We start from the raw sequence: 15,813 nt of genomic DNA, 5'->3' as shown, positions 1-15,813 counted from the left end.
AGACCCTCCCAGCCTTCCCAGTAACAATGGTATGGCAAAGGAGAGCCCCTAGCCCAGTTTACACAAAGCTTATATAATTCAGTACAAACAGGTATATACGTAAGCACTTTCTTATTCCCTATTTGGCTTTTTCTATGAATTTAAGCATTTCATTGGTGCTTTTAAAAGTGAAAGCTGCTGTCTAAAAAAGAGGAAGTGAAGAAGTAATCTAAGCTTGTTAGGAGCTCGTCGTAGGGGTGATATATTACTCGGGGGCATGACCTCACTAATATGCACCACTCTTTGTTAAGTTGCAACACTATTCCTGAGACACACGGGGTCACTCCTGAGGTGTTACAGGCCCACCAAGTGTCTCCTGGCACCGGGTAGAACCGGGAGGCATTGCTTTTGATGGTATGGCTACATATTGGTCCGGCATGCCCTGTGGTGGCAATGCATGTCCCGTACCCTTGCACGGCCTATAGGGTAGTGCCAAACTCTATTTGTCTCCACCACAGGCAGCCCTCAGCACTTAAGAGGAAGAAATTTATCTCTACCGTAGCTTCATAGTAGGGTGGGGAGGCCTGGAAACATAACCAGCATGATGTGGTCAAGTTAGGGAAGGTGGCATTTAAGACTGTAAAAGCACCATTCAGGATCCCCCACAACAGGTTAGGAGGTATTGCCTCCTTAGCTCTTAGAGGCCTACGAGGACAGGAGTCTACAATTTTAGAGGCATCAGTTGGAGATGGTAACATTTTGGGCATTGGGGCCATAGTTGTGGGAAATAATGGCTTTGGAACGAGGAAGTGGTTTGGCCCTACCCCTCTTGAGGGGCCTCGTAGAGCCCACCATTGAATGGTAAATCAGATACCAGGGTCGGTCCCATAGACATATAGTCTCAATCCCCAAGTTTTTCCCCTGACCCATTGGGAATGTTGTACCGCTTGCCAGGTTTTTACTTTAATTCGAATTTTCCCCCTTTAGTTGAGGCCCTGCCGATTTTGGCCATTTCTAGTTCTGTGTCCTTAGCAGTCCAGGGAGATATTTCACATCCCCATTGACCACAATAGTAGTCTTCTGCCCCCCCCCCCCCAATCAGGAGAGGCCTCAGCGGGGCAGACTTACCATCCAGTCTGGTGTAAGTTAGCCTCTATTCTGGGTTGCCCACATCGCAACATTCTTACCCCAGGAGTCCAATGCCAGGTAGCCCGAGAAATGAACGTTTTAAATCCATTTGTCCCAAGTCCTGTGTCCACCTCTGGTAACACGTTGCAGAGGTCAACAGTGAACACTAGTTGTCTGGTGCCGTTGTATCAGCTTATTACCCCTCCCTTTACCCTTAAAGACCTATATCTGGGTGGGGGTTGATGAGAAGTTATGCTCAAAGCTATTGCTTCTCCAATAGCTAGGAGAAGGAGGATTACAAGTCTATGCCTCATTTCTCAGGTGATCTGCAGCCTGCGGGATATGACGCAATCTAAGCTTCAGGGGGTGACTTTTATCTCGGCTTTTGTTGACCCTCCAAGTTGACTTGGATGTAAGAGGTTCTATGAGGTCCTGGAATGGGTCCGCTGATTTAGCGTGAGTGTGATGAACCCAGGAGGACACTCCATCTACCTTGAGGGTGGTGGGGCTCATCAAGATGAGTTGGAAAGGTCCTTTCCATCTGGGTTCAAAATTTTCCCATCGGTGGCATTTCATGAACACCCAGTCGCCTGGCCGGTAGCTGTGGGGCACTGGAGGAGGCCCTGTCTCTTAGTTTTGGCCACACCTGTTCATGGATCCTCTGCAGGATTTGGAGTGAAAACAGAAGTTCAAAATCATCATCATTTTTAATCAGATTTTCTTTAAGATTAGGTATGATGGGAGGTGGGCTGCCAAACAAAATTTCATAGGGAGTAAGCCCCAGTTTGTATGGGGAATTGTGGACCCTATACAGAGCATAGGGGAGGATGGCTACCCAGTTTGTGCCAGTCTCCATGGTCAATTTGATTAAAGTCTCCTTTTATGTTCTGTTCATTCTTTCTACCTGTCCTGAACTTTGGGGCCTATATGCACAATGTAATTTCCAATCCACCCTGAGTATGGAAGCCAACCTCTGACTTACCTTAGAGACAAACTCTGGTCCATTATCCAAGCCTATCATTACTGGGTAAGATGTCCTCCAGTATCTTTTTGGCCACCACCTGGGCTGTTTCATTCTTAGTGGGAAAGGCTTCTACCCATCCTGAAAAGGTATCTACAAAAACTAATAAATATTTATACCCATACTTTCCTGGCTTTACCTCAGTAAAATCTACTTCCCAATAGGCTCCTGGTTTATCTCCTTGCTGTCTTGTTCCAGAATTTTGGGAATTTTTTCCTGCATTGGTGAGTTGGCATACCTTGCATCCAGATACAATTAGTTCCGTTTTGCTGGGAGCCTCTTTTATTCTCAGTCTAGTTTTCCTTATTAAGTCCAGCGTTTTCCTGACACCTAGGTGGGTGCTGTTGTGGATTTTCTGTAACACCTTCTCTCCTAGTTTCTCAGGAACTACTATTCGACACTGGGAGTCTCTCCACCATCCCTCAAGGAATTGTGCCATAGGGAGCTTTCTTGCCCACTGCAAATCTTCCTCCGTATACTCCGCTACTGGTGGCAGGTCCCTGGGTCCTGGGTCAGGGAGCTGTACGGCCATAGCCTGGGCTGGGGACCGTGCTATTTTCTTAGCAGTCTGGTCAGCAAAGTGATTGCCTTTCGATACAGGGTCAACAGGTTTTTGATGGCCCGGGCAGTGCACTATTGCCAGTTTCCACAAGTTTGGTTTCCACAAGGCAGCCAGAAGTACCAAGATTTCTTCCTTATTTTTAATAGTCTTTCCTCCTGCATGAGGAGGCCTCTCTCTCAATATATAGCGCCATGTATGTGGGCAGTGGCAAAAGCATACCGGCTATCCGTGTAGACAGTTAATCTTTTTCCCTCTCCCAGCCTTAGGGCCTGGGTTAAGGCCATTAACTCGGCCTTTTGTGCCGACATGTCTGTTGGCAAAGGCTCGGCCCATATTATCTCAGTCTCTGAGACCACTGCTGCCCCTGCATACCTCTGTCCTTGGTGCACGAAGTTGCTCCCGTCGGTGTACCATGTGGCCTCAGCGTTGGGTAGTGGCTGGTCTTGTAGGTCTTCTCTTACCCCATGTACTTAGGCTAACACTTCAACACAGTCATGGAGTGGGGCCTACAAATCTGGATCAGGTAGCAGGGAAGCAGGGTTGAGGATGGTTGGTGGCTGAAAGAAAATTCTTTTTTTTTTTAAAGTGAAAGAGGCTTTATTTTTAATAATAACATACATATCATTCATTCCTTTTAATTTTTATAGTGCACAGCTATATATGGAAGTATACAGAGAAAAGTAAACATTAGAAAATACCCAAGAATGGAAATATATAGGCAAAGAAGACATTTTATAGATTCATGAACAGGCTTAGAAGTATTACAAGAGAGTATCCATTTTATCTAGTGATAAAAATAAAAACTATGCAAAAAAAAATCTATTCAAACCATGGCAGGCAAGTGCAATCAGTACAAGTTATAGTTTCCTGGGTATAAAAACTATACCTGTTCTTTGGACTGAAAATATAAAATGAATGGCTTTTTATATCCAGGCCAAAATTCATCTAAAGAAGTAAAAAGTGTGGATACTGTTATGCCACATGTGATAAAATATTTAAGGCCACATGTATATGGAGGTCATCAATGTACAAAGAGAATATTGAGAGGTAGGGTAAATAAAAAAATAGAGAAATGCAATAAAGAAAGTGCCACTTCTGCCTAAATCAGTAAATATCAAATGCGTAGACATTAAAATAGCAGCTCTATATACTACACGGCATTTCTACTTTCTTTGTCACGAGGAATGTACTGTGAATCATTACAAAGTTCAATGAATACCATTCGGCAGAAAATGTAGAGTCTTGGCGTTAGGGCAAATTTAATTTCCTTTTCCTTTTATACATGAAGGGGAAAAGAGTATAGAACTAGGAACACTCATCTTTCCATCCAGAACACTAACTTTTAAGTATTTTACATATTCTGTGTTTGGAACAAGGGGGATACAGATATGGAGATCAATTAAACCCAGCTTCCAACTCACATTTCAGATTTGGAAAGCTAAGGAAAGACAAAAGTCTTTACCATTTCTAAAATCAAATGCTTCAAGCAGGTTTCAAAAATTGAGCGGAAAAAAAATTGATAAGGAAAAACAGCAAAGAATGATATTGAACAAAATCTCCTGGTTTCCTTTACTGTTTCTTTTCCTTTTATTTTTTTTTTTTCAAATTGCACTTTACAGTAGAAATGCATACCAACTTGGACAGATCATGGCTCAATACTGCTTGGTGCTCTTATTTTAAGACATCATCTTCTTGCACTCCACTGAACAGAAAACCATGCCCTCTACTGGCATGAACTTCTGCCCAATGAGACACTTGCTGCAACAGGAACACAGAAAGCACTGTGTGGAGGCATGCCAGCTGAAATCGTTGTAGGTTACCCGCTGCACTTCTGGGTCGATGGCATTGTGGCATCCCTGACACACCACAGCGTGGTTCTTCACGTAGCAGGGCTTGCACACAGGCTTGTCATTGACCATCACGTATATTTCGCCAGCCAGGATGTTGTCACAGTCAAAGCAGCAGAAGTGTTTCAGATGCCAATTCTGGTTTTCTGCCTGGGTATACTCATTGCTGAATATCAGCTCATCACAGCCGGCACATCGGGGTTTCTCGCTGTCACAGTAGTGTCTGCCGCAGAACAGCTTCCCGTTCTTCCAGAAATAAATCATGTCGACCAGCAGTTCAGAGCAAGTGCTGCAGACAAAACACGCTGGGTGCCACAGTTTATCGTAGCCGGCCCTCTCAGCATAGATGGCGGGGTCGCCCTCCTTCATGCTCAGCTTGCAGCAATAGCAGAAATACTGAGTTCCTTTGTACTCGGCAGATTTGTTCTCCATGGGCCCCATGGCTGCCGGGGTGCTTCTGTCCCCCGCGGGGATGTAGAGTTTGTCGGGGCTGGGACTACCCATCTCATAGGGAAGTTTCACACCTCCTACGCCCAGTGCCTCACTCTTGTATTTCTTCACAAACTGCTCCATCTCCTTCACCTCTTTGGGAGATAACTCATGGCACTTGGAAGGGTCCTGGTCATGTGCGGGGAGCTGCTTTGCCAGCTGCTTCTTTCGGTACTGTGCCCCTTCCGAGCCTGCCACTGGCTGTTTCTCCTTGGGCAGCATCTGCATGTACTGTCTGGCCAGTGCCTGGTTCTGGACAGGAGGAGCCCATTCATAGGTGACTGTGTTGATGGAGACATTCTTCTTGGCAGCAACTGGATTGGTCAGTATCATAACATTGCGTTCATACATGGGAATTCCATCCGTCTTTAGCTTTGCGATCAGAGTGGTATACTTGGTGTCTTCAAAAAGTCGCCCCACTTTTCTGTCCTCTTCATTGCTTAAGAGGACGTCATGTTCTTCTTGGCCACACTTGCAGTTACGACATATTTTTCTCCAGAAGTGCAGTTCAAATCCTTCACATTTGTCTTTGCATTTTAAACAGGGTGCTCCAAATCCTTGCTCGTGACCTAAGCCCATCTTCTTCACCTTGGCGTCCAGGTCCATGTTTGTGGGTCAAGAGGGGGCGTCCTCCTCCTGTCCAGGATCTCACGTCCAGGCTCAGGTGGCCTCCGCTCCGCCCCCGGCACTGCGGGATCGGCCGGGACTCCGGCGCCGCCGCCGCCGCCGCAGCCACTCGCCCGGCGCCGTCGAACTTCCGCCGCCCAGTCCGCCGCAGGCCGGCTGAAAGAAAATTCTGAGAGGGTTTAGCAACAGTCCTTGGTAGTGATTTAGCCATGCATTACTGAGCCATTGGTCGGGGGGCTGCTTTAGGAGGCCTTCAACAGCATGGGATGTGGTGACCTGCAGTTCTTGCCCCGTGGTTAGCTTGTCTGCATCTTTCACCATCAGGGTCATGGCCTCCATCATTCTGAGACAAGGGGGCCATCCGGCAGCCACAGAGTCAAGTTTCTTTGATAAGTATGCCACAGGCCATTTCCAAGGGCCTATGCGTTGAGTCAGAACTCTCTTAGCTACCCCCTTACTCTCGCCCACAAACAGCTGAAAAGGCTCAGAGGCATCGGGGAGTCCCAGTGCTGGGGCCAAGAGCAGCGCTGTTTTTATCTGCTGAAAGGCTTGTTCAGCCTCCTCTGTCCATTTGAAGGGTTGCTGATCTTTTGTCACCAGGTAAAGGGGTTTGGCCAATTCAGCGAACCCAGGGATCCACAATCGGCAGAACCTGGCTGACCCTAAGAATTCCCAAACTTGCTGCTGCAACTGCGGCTGTGGGATCCGGAGTACAGTCTCCTTGTGCTCAGGTGTCAGCCACCATTGCCCCCCTTTCAATAGGTACCCCAGATAGGTTACCTCAGTCTTTCAGATTTGGGCCCAGACTCCCCAGGGTGTATAAGAGGTCCTCCATTCCCCAGGTACATCCCTCGATGGTCTGTGTTGTAATCAGCAAGTCATCCACATACTGCAAGAGGGTCAGGTTTGGGTGAGCCCATCTATACTCACTCAGGTCCTCATGAAGGGCCTCATCAAATAATGTAGGAGAATTCTTGAATCCTTGTGGTAGTTGGGTCCAGGTTAATTGTCCATTGATGCCCCTCTCCGGGTCCGCCCACTCAAAGGCAAAAAGTTCTTGACTCTTGGGAGCTAGGGGTAAACTAAAAAAAGCATCTTTTAAATCTAGGACGGTGTGCCACTGTCTTTCAGGACTGAGAGTACTGAGAAGAGTATAGGGATTGGGCACCGTTGGGTGAATATCCGCGACTCTCTTATTTACTTCCCTTAGGTCCTGCACAGGCCGAAAGTCTCCTGTGTTGGGCTTATGCACTGGCAATAGGGGTGTGTTCCAGGCTGATCTGCATGGTCACAGGACCCCTTGGTCCAAGAGGCACTGGATATGGGCCATGATCCCCACCTTTGCCTCCAAAGACATAGGGTACTGCCGGACTCTGACTGGGTCCACCCCAGGTTTAGTCTCTATGTATATGGCTGGTCGGTCGGTGGGGAGCCAGTCCCACCCCTCCGGTTTCTGCCCAAGCCTCTGGGAAACGTTTCAGCCACCGGTCGATTCCCTGTTTGGGCACCTCAGGCTGTTGGTAAAGTTGGTATTCATCTTCCAGTGGCAGAGTCAATATTGATATGGGCCCATCTTGAGAATCTGTCACTTTTGGTCCTCTTGGTAGAAAGCAGATTTTTGGCCCCTATTTTGGTCAGCAAGTCTCTTCCCAGGAGGGGGTATGGGCTCTTGGGGATGACTAAGAAAGAGTGAGATACTCTGCTGGTCCCTAAGTCCACAGATCACAGTTATCTTTTGATCCCCATAGCCCCTTGTACCCATGAGGAATCGGCTGATAGTTTTCCCTGGGGTTCAATGAGAACTGAGTGTTGGGCTCCCGTGTCCACCAAAAATTGGACAGGGCTCCCCTCTACTTGCAGGGTTACCCTAGGTTCGGGGAGGGGATATGAACCCCATCCTCCTTAGCAATCGGAGTCTTGGGTCACCAGCACAGTAGGAGGTGGTTTTTGTGATCCACCTGCCCTGTCCCTTTTGTTCTTAGGGCATTCCTTGGCCCAGTGGCCAAACTCCTTGCAGTAGGCACATTGATCTTTGTCTAGCCTCCTGCCAGATGCCCTCAGCCACGGTGGGCTACCCTGTGATTGTTTTCCTCACCCGACTGCAGCCGCCAGTACCCTTGTCATCTTCTCTGTTGCCCTCAACTATCTTTCCTCGGGAACATCTCTGTTGTTAAAGACTTTTTGAGCAATCCTGACTAGGTCCTGAAGATTTTTCCCTTCTAAATCCTCCAATTTTAATATTTTTTCCTTGATATCGGGGGCTGCCTGGTTCACAAAGGACATGACTACAGCTGCCTGGTTCTTGGGGGCATCTGGGTCCATAGGTGTGAACTGCCTAAAGGCTTCCATTAACCTTTCTAAATACCCAGAAGGGGACTCTGTCTTCCCTTGGGAAACTGCATATACCTTGGCCAAATTGGTGGGCTTGCATGCCGCTGCTTGGAGACCCACCATTAGAGTCTGGCGATAAACCTGTAGCCATCCCCTACCTTCTGCCATATAGTAGTCTCAATCATCTTGTGGGGGCCTGGTCAAGGAGAAAGTCCGGGTTGACAGTGGGCTGACCATCGTCTCCAGGAACCAGTTTTCTGGCTTCCATCTGGATTCGCTCTTGTTCCTCCATAGAAAATAGGATCCAGAGGAGCTGTTGACAATCATCCCAAGTGGGCTGGTGGGTAAACATAACACTATCTACAAGAGAAATGAGATCTTTGGGATTGTCAGAGAAGCGGTCATTCTGAGTTTTCCAGTTATAGAGATCACTAGTGGAGAAGGGCCAATATTGGAGGCTAGGATTTCCGGTGTCATTGGGAGGTCTGATTTCCCACAGTGGTAAGGCCACCATGGTGTCAGGGCAATTTGGACTCACTGCTCACTGAGTGCGACCCCTCGTTCTTTCCACTGGCTCCCCAGAGTCGGGTTCTGTCTCCCTCTCCCTTGGTGCTGCCTGTGCTTCTCTGTCTACTGGTTGTGCCTGTCTAGGATTTAGGGGAGAGAGTAGGTATGGAGGGGGGTCAAGGGCTAGGAGGTCCACGGACTAGGCAGGACTAGGTTGAGGGGCAGCTGAGGATTTGATTGGTTCGCCAGCATCAGTGCGGCGCAGGGCTGGGATTTTAGTAGGGAGGAAGGGGACCATCCAGGTGGGCAGATTTTCTATTAAGTCCTGCCAAACAAGAATATAGGGGATCTGGTTCGGGTGTCCCGCCTGACCTTGAATTTTTGTACAACAGATTGGTTGAAAGTTCCCGCCGGTGTCCATCCAACATCAAAGGCTGGCAACTTTGACCTACCAAAAGTGATGAGTTTGTCCTTTCGGACTTCCACACTTAAATCAGAGTCCCTACTCTTTACATCCTTAAAGTGGTCCAATAGGATGCTGAGAGGAGTGGCCTGTGTCTGTCCCATTGTGGAAAAGAAAGACCTGCAATTGGGAAGAAGTTGTTAAAAGAAGGGAGAAGGTTTTATCAAGTAGTGCTAAAATAAGTAATTTCCAGAATTCGCAGCTTTGAATCGAAAGCTTTTGGTGAAACACTTAACAACTGCTACAGACACAAACACAGACAGAAATCACATGCACCGTGGAACTGTTCAGCCCAAACAAATGGGCTATCCCAGCCCGACCAAATGGGCTATGCCAGCCCGATCAAATGGGCTATCACACAGATAGCCCCAAATGGGGTCTGAGGAACATCTTTCTGCGTCCCCAATGACAGCCCTATAGTGTGTCCGCCAGGACTATTTGTTGACCCAAATTCAGAACCTACAGGCAATTCCAGTACAACGATAAACAATGCAAAGTTCCAGTACAACAATAAACAATACAGTAATACAAAGACAATGCCGGCAGACTTACCCGGACCGGTTCTTCCATGACCCCTCGACCTGGACTCTTGGTGGGCTCTGGGGGACAATCCCGGACAAGCCCCCAAATAAAGTGCCCGATGAACAACTACCCCCAAGAATCAGAGACCACCAGAGTCCAAGGTTGAAGCAAAATTGCAGGGGTCGTTTATGGAACTCAGACCCTCCCAGCCTTCCCAGTAACAATGGTATGGCAAAGGAGAGCCCCTAGCCCAGTTTACACAAAGCTTATATAATTCAGTACAAACAGGTATATACGTAAGCACTTTCTTATTCCCTATTTGGCTTTTTCTATGAATTTAAGCATTTCATTGGTGCTTTTAAAAGTGAAAGCTGCTGTCTAAAAAAGAGGAAGTGAAGAAGTAATCTAAGCTTGTTAGGAGCTCGTCGTAGGGGTGATATATTACTCGGGGGCATGACCTCACTAATATGCACCACTCTTTGTTAAGTTGCAACACTATTCCTGAGACACACGGGGTCACTCCTGAGGTGTTACAGGCCCACCAAGTGTCTCCTGGCACCGGGTAGAACCGGGAGGCATTGCTTTTGATGGTATGGCTACATATTGGTCCGGCATGCCCTGTGGTGGCAATGCATGTCCCGTACCCTTGCACGGCCTATAGGGTAGTGCCAAACTCTATTTGTCTCCACCACAGGCAGCCCTCAGCACTTAAGAGGAAGAAATTTATCTCTACCGTAGCTTCATAGTAGGGTGGGGAGGCCTGGAAACATAACCAGCATGATGTGGTCAAGTTAGGGAAGGTGGCATTTAAGACTGTAAAAGCACCATTCAGGATCCCCCACAACAGGTTAGGAGGTATTGCCTCCTTAGCTCTTAGAGGCCTACGAGGACAGGAGTCTACAATTTTAGAGGCATCAGTTGGAGATGGTAACATTTTGGGCATTGGGGCCATAGTTGTGGGAAATAATGGCTTTGGAACGAGGAAGTGGTTTGGCCCTACCCCTCTTGAGGGGCCTCGTAGAGCCCACCATTGAATGGTAAATCAGATACCAGGGTCGGTCCCATAGACATATAGTCTCAATCCCCAAGTTTTTCCCCTGACCCATTGGGAATGTTGTACCGCTTGCCAGGTTTTTACTTTAATTCGAATTTTCCCCCTTTAGTTGAGGCCCTGCCGATTTTGGCCATTTCTAGTTCTGTGTCCTTAGCAGTCCAGGGAGATATTTCACATCCCCATTGACCACAATAGTAGTCTTCTGCCCCCCCCCCCCAATCAGGAGAGGCCTCAGCGGGGCAGACTTACCATCCAGTCTGGTGTAAGTTAGCCTCTATTCTGGGTTGCCCACATCGCAACATTCTTACCCCAGGAGTCCAATGCCAGGTAGCCCGAGAAATGAACGTTTTAAATCCATTTGTCCCAAGTCCTGTGTCCACCTCTGGTAACACGTTGCAGAGGTCAACAGTGAACACTAGTTGTCTGGTGCCGTTGTATCAGCTTATTACCCCTCCCTTTACCCTTAAAGACCTATATCTGGGTGGGGGTTGATGAGAAGTTATGCTCAAAGCTATTGCTTCTCCAATAGCTAGGAGAAGGAGGATTACAAGTCTATGCCTCATTTCTCAGGTGATCTGCAGCCTGCGGGATATGACGCAATCTAAGCTTCAGGGGGTGACTTTTATCTCGGCTTTTGTTGACCCTCCAAGTTGACTTGGATGTAAGAGGTTCTATGAGGTCCTGGAATGGGTCCGCTGATTTAGCGTGAGTGTGATGAACCCAGGAGGACACTCCATCTACCTTGAGGGTGGTGGGGCTCATCAAGATGAGTTGGAAAGGTCCTTTCCATCTGGGTTCAAAATTTTCCCATCGGTGGCATTTCATGAACACCCAGTCGCCTGGCCGGTAGCTGTGGGGCACTGGAGGAGGCCCTGTCTCTTAGTTTTGGCCACACCTGTTCATGGATCCTCTGCAGGATTTGGAGTGAAAACAGAAGTTCAAAATCATCATCATTTTTAATCAGATTTTCTTTAAGATTAGGTATGATGGGAGGTGGGCTGCCAAACAAAATTTCATAGGGAGTAAGCCCCAGTTTGTATGGGGAATTGTGGACCCTATACAGAGCATAGGGGAGGATGGCTACCCAGTTTGTGCCAGTCTCTATGGTCAATTTGATTAAAGTCTCCTTTTATGTTCTGTTCATTCTTTCTACCTGTCCTGAACTTTGGGGCCTATATGCACAATGTAATTTCCAATCCACCCTGAGTATGGAAGCCAACCTCTGACTTACCTTAGAGACAAACTCTGGTCCATTATCCAAGCCTATCATTACTGGGTAAGATGTCCTCCAGTATCTTTTTGGCCACCACCTGGGCTGTTTCATTCTTAGTGGGAAAGGCTTCTACCCATCCTGAAAAGGTATCTACAAAAACTAATAAATATTTATACCCATACTTTCCTGGCTTTACCTCAGTAAAATCTACTTCCCAATAGGCTCCTGGTTTATCTCCTTGCTGTCTTGTTCCAGAATTTTGGGAATTTTTTCCTGCATTGGTGAGTTGGCATACCTTGCATCCAGATACAATTAGTTCCGTTTTGCTGGGAGCCTCTTTTATTCTCAGTCTAGTTTTCCTTATTAAGTCCAGCGTTTTCCTGACACCTAGGTGGGTGCTGTTGTGGATTTTCTGTAACACCTTCTCTCCTAGTTTCTCAGGAACTACTATTCGACACTGGGAGTCTCTCCACCATCCCTCAAGGAATTGTGCCATAGGGAGCTTTCTTGCCCACTGCAAATCTTCCTCCGTATACTCCGCTACTGGTGGCAGGTCCCTGGGTCCTGGGTCAGGGAGCTGTACGGCCATAGCCTGGGCTGGGGACCGTGCTATTTTCTTAGCAGTCTGGTCAGCAAAGTGATTGCCTCTCGATACAGGGTCAACAGGTTTTTGATGGCCCGGGCAGTGCACTATTGCCAGTTTCCACAAGTTTGGTTTCCACAAGGCAGCCAGAAGTACCAAGATTTCTTCCTTATTTTTAATAGTCTTTCCTCCTGCATGAGGAGGCCTCTCTCTCAATATATAGCGCCATGTATGTGGGCAGTGGCAAAAGCATACCGGCTATCCGTGTAGACAGTTAATCTTTTTCCCTCTCCCAGCCTTAGGGCCTGGGTTAAGGCCATTAACTCGGCCTTTTGTGCCGACATGTCTGTTGGCAAAGGCTCGGCCCATATTATCTCAGTCTCTGAGACCACTGCTGCCCCTGCATACCTCTGTCCTTGGTGCACGAAGTTGCTCCCGTCGGTGTACCATGTGGCCTCAGCGTTGGGTAGTGGCTGGTCTTGTAGGTCTTCTCTTACCCCATGTACTTAGGCTAACACTTCAACACAGTCATGGAGTGGGGCCTACAAATCTGGATCAGGTAGCAGGGAAGCAGGGTTGAGGATGGTTGGTGGCTGAAAGAAAATTCTTTTTTTTTTTTAAAGTGAAAGAGGCTTTATTTTTAATAATAACATACATATCATTCATTCCTTTTAATTTTTATAGTGCACAGCTATATATGGAAGTATACAGAGAAAAGTAAACATTAGAAAATACCCAAGAATGGAAATATATAGGCAAAGAAGACATTTTATAGATTCATGAACAGGCTTAGAAGTATTACAAGAGAGTATCCATTTTATCTAGTGATAAAAATAAAAACTATGCAAAAAAAAAATCTATTCAAACCATGGCAGGCAAGTGCAATCAGTACAAGTTATAGTTTCCTGGGTATAAAAACTATACCTGTTCTTTGGACTGAAAATATAAAATGAATGGCTTTTTATATCCAGGCCAAAATTCATCTAAAGAAGTAAAAAGTGTGGATACTGTTATGCCACATGTGATAAAATATTTAAGGCCACATGTATATGGAGGTCATCAATGTACAAAGAGAATATTGAGAGGTAGGGTAAATAAAAAAATAGAGAAATGCAATAAAGAAAGTGCCACTTCTGCCTAAATCAGTAAATATCAAATGCGTAGACATTAAAATAGCAGCTCTATATACTACACGGCATTTCTACTTTCTTTGTCACGAGGAATGTACTGTGAATCATTACAAAGTTCAATGAATACCATTCGGCAGAAAATGTAGAGTCTTGGCGTTAGGGCAAATTTAATTTCCTTTTCCTTTTATACATGAGGGGGAAAAGAGTATAGAACTAGGAACACTCATCTTTCCATCCAGAACACTAACTTTTAAGTATTTTACATATTCTGTGTTTGGAACAAGGGGGATACAGATATGGAGATCAATTAAACCCAGCTTCCAACTCACATTTCAGATTTGGAAAGCTAAGGAAAGACAAAAGTCTTTACCATTTCTAAAATCAAATGCTTCAAGCAGGTTTCAAAAATTGAGCGGAAAAAAAATTGATAAGGAAAAACAGCAAAGAATGATATTGAACAAAATCTCCTGGTTTCCTTTACTGTTTCTTTTCCTTTTATTTTTTTTTTTCAAATTGCACTTTACAGTAGAAATGCATACCAACTTGGACAGATCATGGCTCAATACTGCTTGGTGCTCTTATTTTAAGACATCATCTTCTTGCACTCCACTGAACAGAAAACCATGCCCTCTACTGGCATGAACTTCTGCCCAATGAGACACTTGCTGCAACAGGAACACAGAAAGCACTGTGTGGAGGCATGCCAGCTGAAATCGTTGTAGGTTACCCGCTGCACTTCTGGGTCGATGGCATTGTGGCATCCCTGACACACCACAGCGTGGTTCTTCACGTAGCAGGGCTTGCACACAGGCTTGTCATTGACCATCACGTATATTTCGCCAGCCAGGATGTTGTCACAGTCAAAGCAGCAGAAGTGTTTCAGATGCCAATTCTGGTTTTCTGCCTGGGTATACTCATTGCTGAATATCAGCTCATCACAGCCGGCACATCGGGGTTTCTCGCTGTCACAGTAGTGTCTGCCGCAGAACAGCTTCCCGTTCTTCCAGAAATAAATCATGTCGACCAGCAGTTCAGAGCAAGTGCTGCAGACAAAACACGCTGGGTGCCACAGTTTATCGTAGCCGGCCCTCTCAGCATAGATGGCGGGGTCGCCCTCCTTCATGCTCAGCTTGCAGCAATAGCAGAAATACTGAGTTCCTTTGTACTCGGCAGATTTGTTCTCCATGGGCCCCATGGCTGCCGGGGTGCTTCTGTCCCCCGCGGGGATGTAGAGTTTGTCGGGGCTGGGACTACCCATCTCATAGGGAAGTTTCACACCTCCTACGCCCAGTGCCTCACTCTTGTATTTCTTCACAAACTGCTCCATCTCCTTCACCTCTTTGGGAGATAACTCATGGCACTTGGAAGGGTCCTGGTCATGTGCGGGGAGCTGCTTTGCCAGCTGCTTCTTTCGGTACTGTGCCCCTTCCGAGCCTGCCACTGGCTGTTTCTCCTTGGGCAGCATCTGCATGTACTGTCTGGCCAGTGCCTGGTTCTGGACAGGAGGAGCCCATTCATAGGTGACTGTGTTGATGGAGACATTCTTCTTGGCAGCAACTGGATTGGTCAGTATCATAACATTGCGTTCATACATGGGAATTCCATCCGTCTTTAGCTTTGCGATCAGAGTGGTATACTTGGTGTCTTCAAAAAGTCGCCCCACTTTTCTGTCCTCTTCATTGCTTAAGAGGACGTCATGTTCTTCTTGGCCACACTTGCAGTTACGACATATTTTTCTCCAGAAGTGCAGTTCAAATCCTTCACATTTGTCTTTGCATTTTAAACAGGGTGCTCCAAATCCTTGCTCGTGACCTAAGCCCATCTTCTTCACCTTGGCGTCCAGGTCCATGTTTGTGGGTCAAGAGGGGGCGTCCTCCTCCTGTCCAGGATCTCACGTCCAGGCTCAGGTGGCCTCCGCTCCGCCCCCGGCACTGCGGGATCGGCCGGGACTCCGGCGCCGCCGCCGCCGCCGCAGCCACTCGCCCGGCGCCGTCGAACTTCCGCCGCCCAGTCCGCCGCAGGCCGGCTGAAAGAAAATTCTGAGAGGGTTTAGCAACAGTCCTTGGTAGTGATTTAGCCATGCATTACTGAGCCATTGGTCGGGGGGCTGCTTTAGGAGGCCTTCAACAGCATGGGATGTGGTGACCTGCAGTTCTTGCCCCGTGGTTAGCTTGTCTGCATCTTTCACCATCAGGGTCATGGCCTCCATCATTCTGAGACAAGGGGGCCATCCGGCAGCCACAGAGTCAAGTTTCTTTGATAAGTATGCCACAGGCCATTTCCAAGGGCCTATGCGTTGAGTCAGAACTCTCTTAGCTACCCCCTTACTCTCGTCCACAAACAGCTGAAAAGGCTCG

The 15,813-nt window shown here is 47.3% G+C and overlaps 2 protein-coding genes and 1 long non-coding RNA gene across 4 annotated transcripts in view; all 3 read right to left on the bottom strand.

Moving 5' to 3' along the window:
- Nucleotides 1-15,813, bottom strand: part of LOC133754274 (uncharacterized) — a 303,902-nt gene that overhangs the window by 179,015 nt on the left and 109,074 nt on the right. The gene's annotated exons all lie outside the window — the stretch shown is intronic.
- Nucleotides 4,236-5,632, bottom strand: LOC133754279 (testin-like). Its single transcript, XM_062184751.1, has one exon. The coding sequence runs from the start codon at nucleotides 5,630-5,632 to the stop codon at nucleotides 4,367-4,369; it is 1,266 nt and encodes a 421-aa protein (XP_062040735.1). The 3' UTR covers nucleotides 4,236-4,366.
- On the bottom strand, nucleotides 13,925-15,395 carry LOC133754280 (testin-like). Its single transcript, XM_062184752.1, has one exon. It carries the CDS (start codon nucleotides 15,303-15,305, stop codon nucleotides 14,040-14,042), a length of 1,266 nt encoding a protein of 421 aa, XP_062040736.1. The 5' UTR covers nucleotides 15,306-15,395; the 3' UTR covers nucleotides 13,925-14,039.

This window comes from Lepus europaeus, assembly GCF_033115175.1.
Source record: "Lepus europaeus isolate LE1 chromosome 12 unlocalized genomic scaffold, mLepTim1.pri SUPER_12_unloc_1, whole genome shotgun sequence".
Lineage (NCBI taxonomy): Eukaryota > Metazoa > Chordata > Mammalia > Lagomorpha > Leporidae > Lepus > Lepus europaeus.
Note: the sequence above shows the minus strand (reverse complement) of the source record. Positions and strands in the feature narration are given on the sequence as shown.

Bases quoted from the DNA above. Each gene is read 5' to 3' on its own strand.
- LOC133754279 (XM_062184751.1), bottom strand. From the start codon at position 5,632: ATGGACCTGGACGCCAAGGTGAAGAAGATGGGCTTAGGTCACGAGCAA.
- LOC133754280 (XM_062184752.1), bottom strand. From the start codon at position 15,305: ATGGACCTGGACGCCAAGGTGAAGAAGATGGGCTTAGGTCACGAGCAA.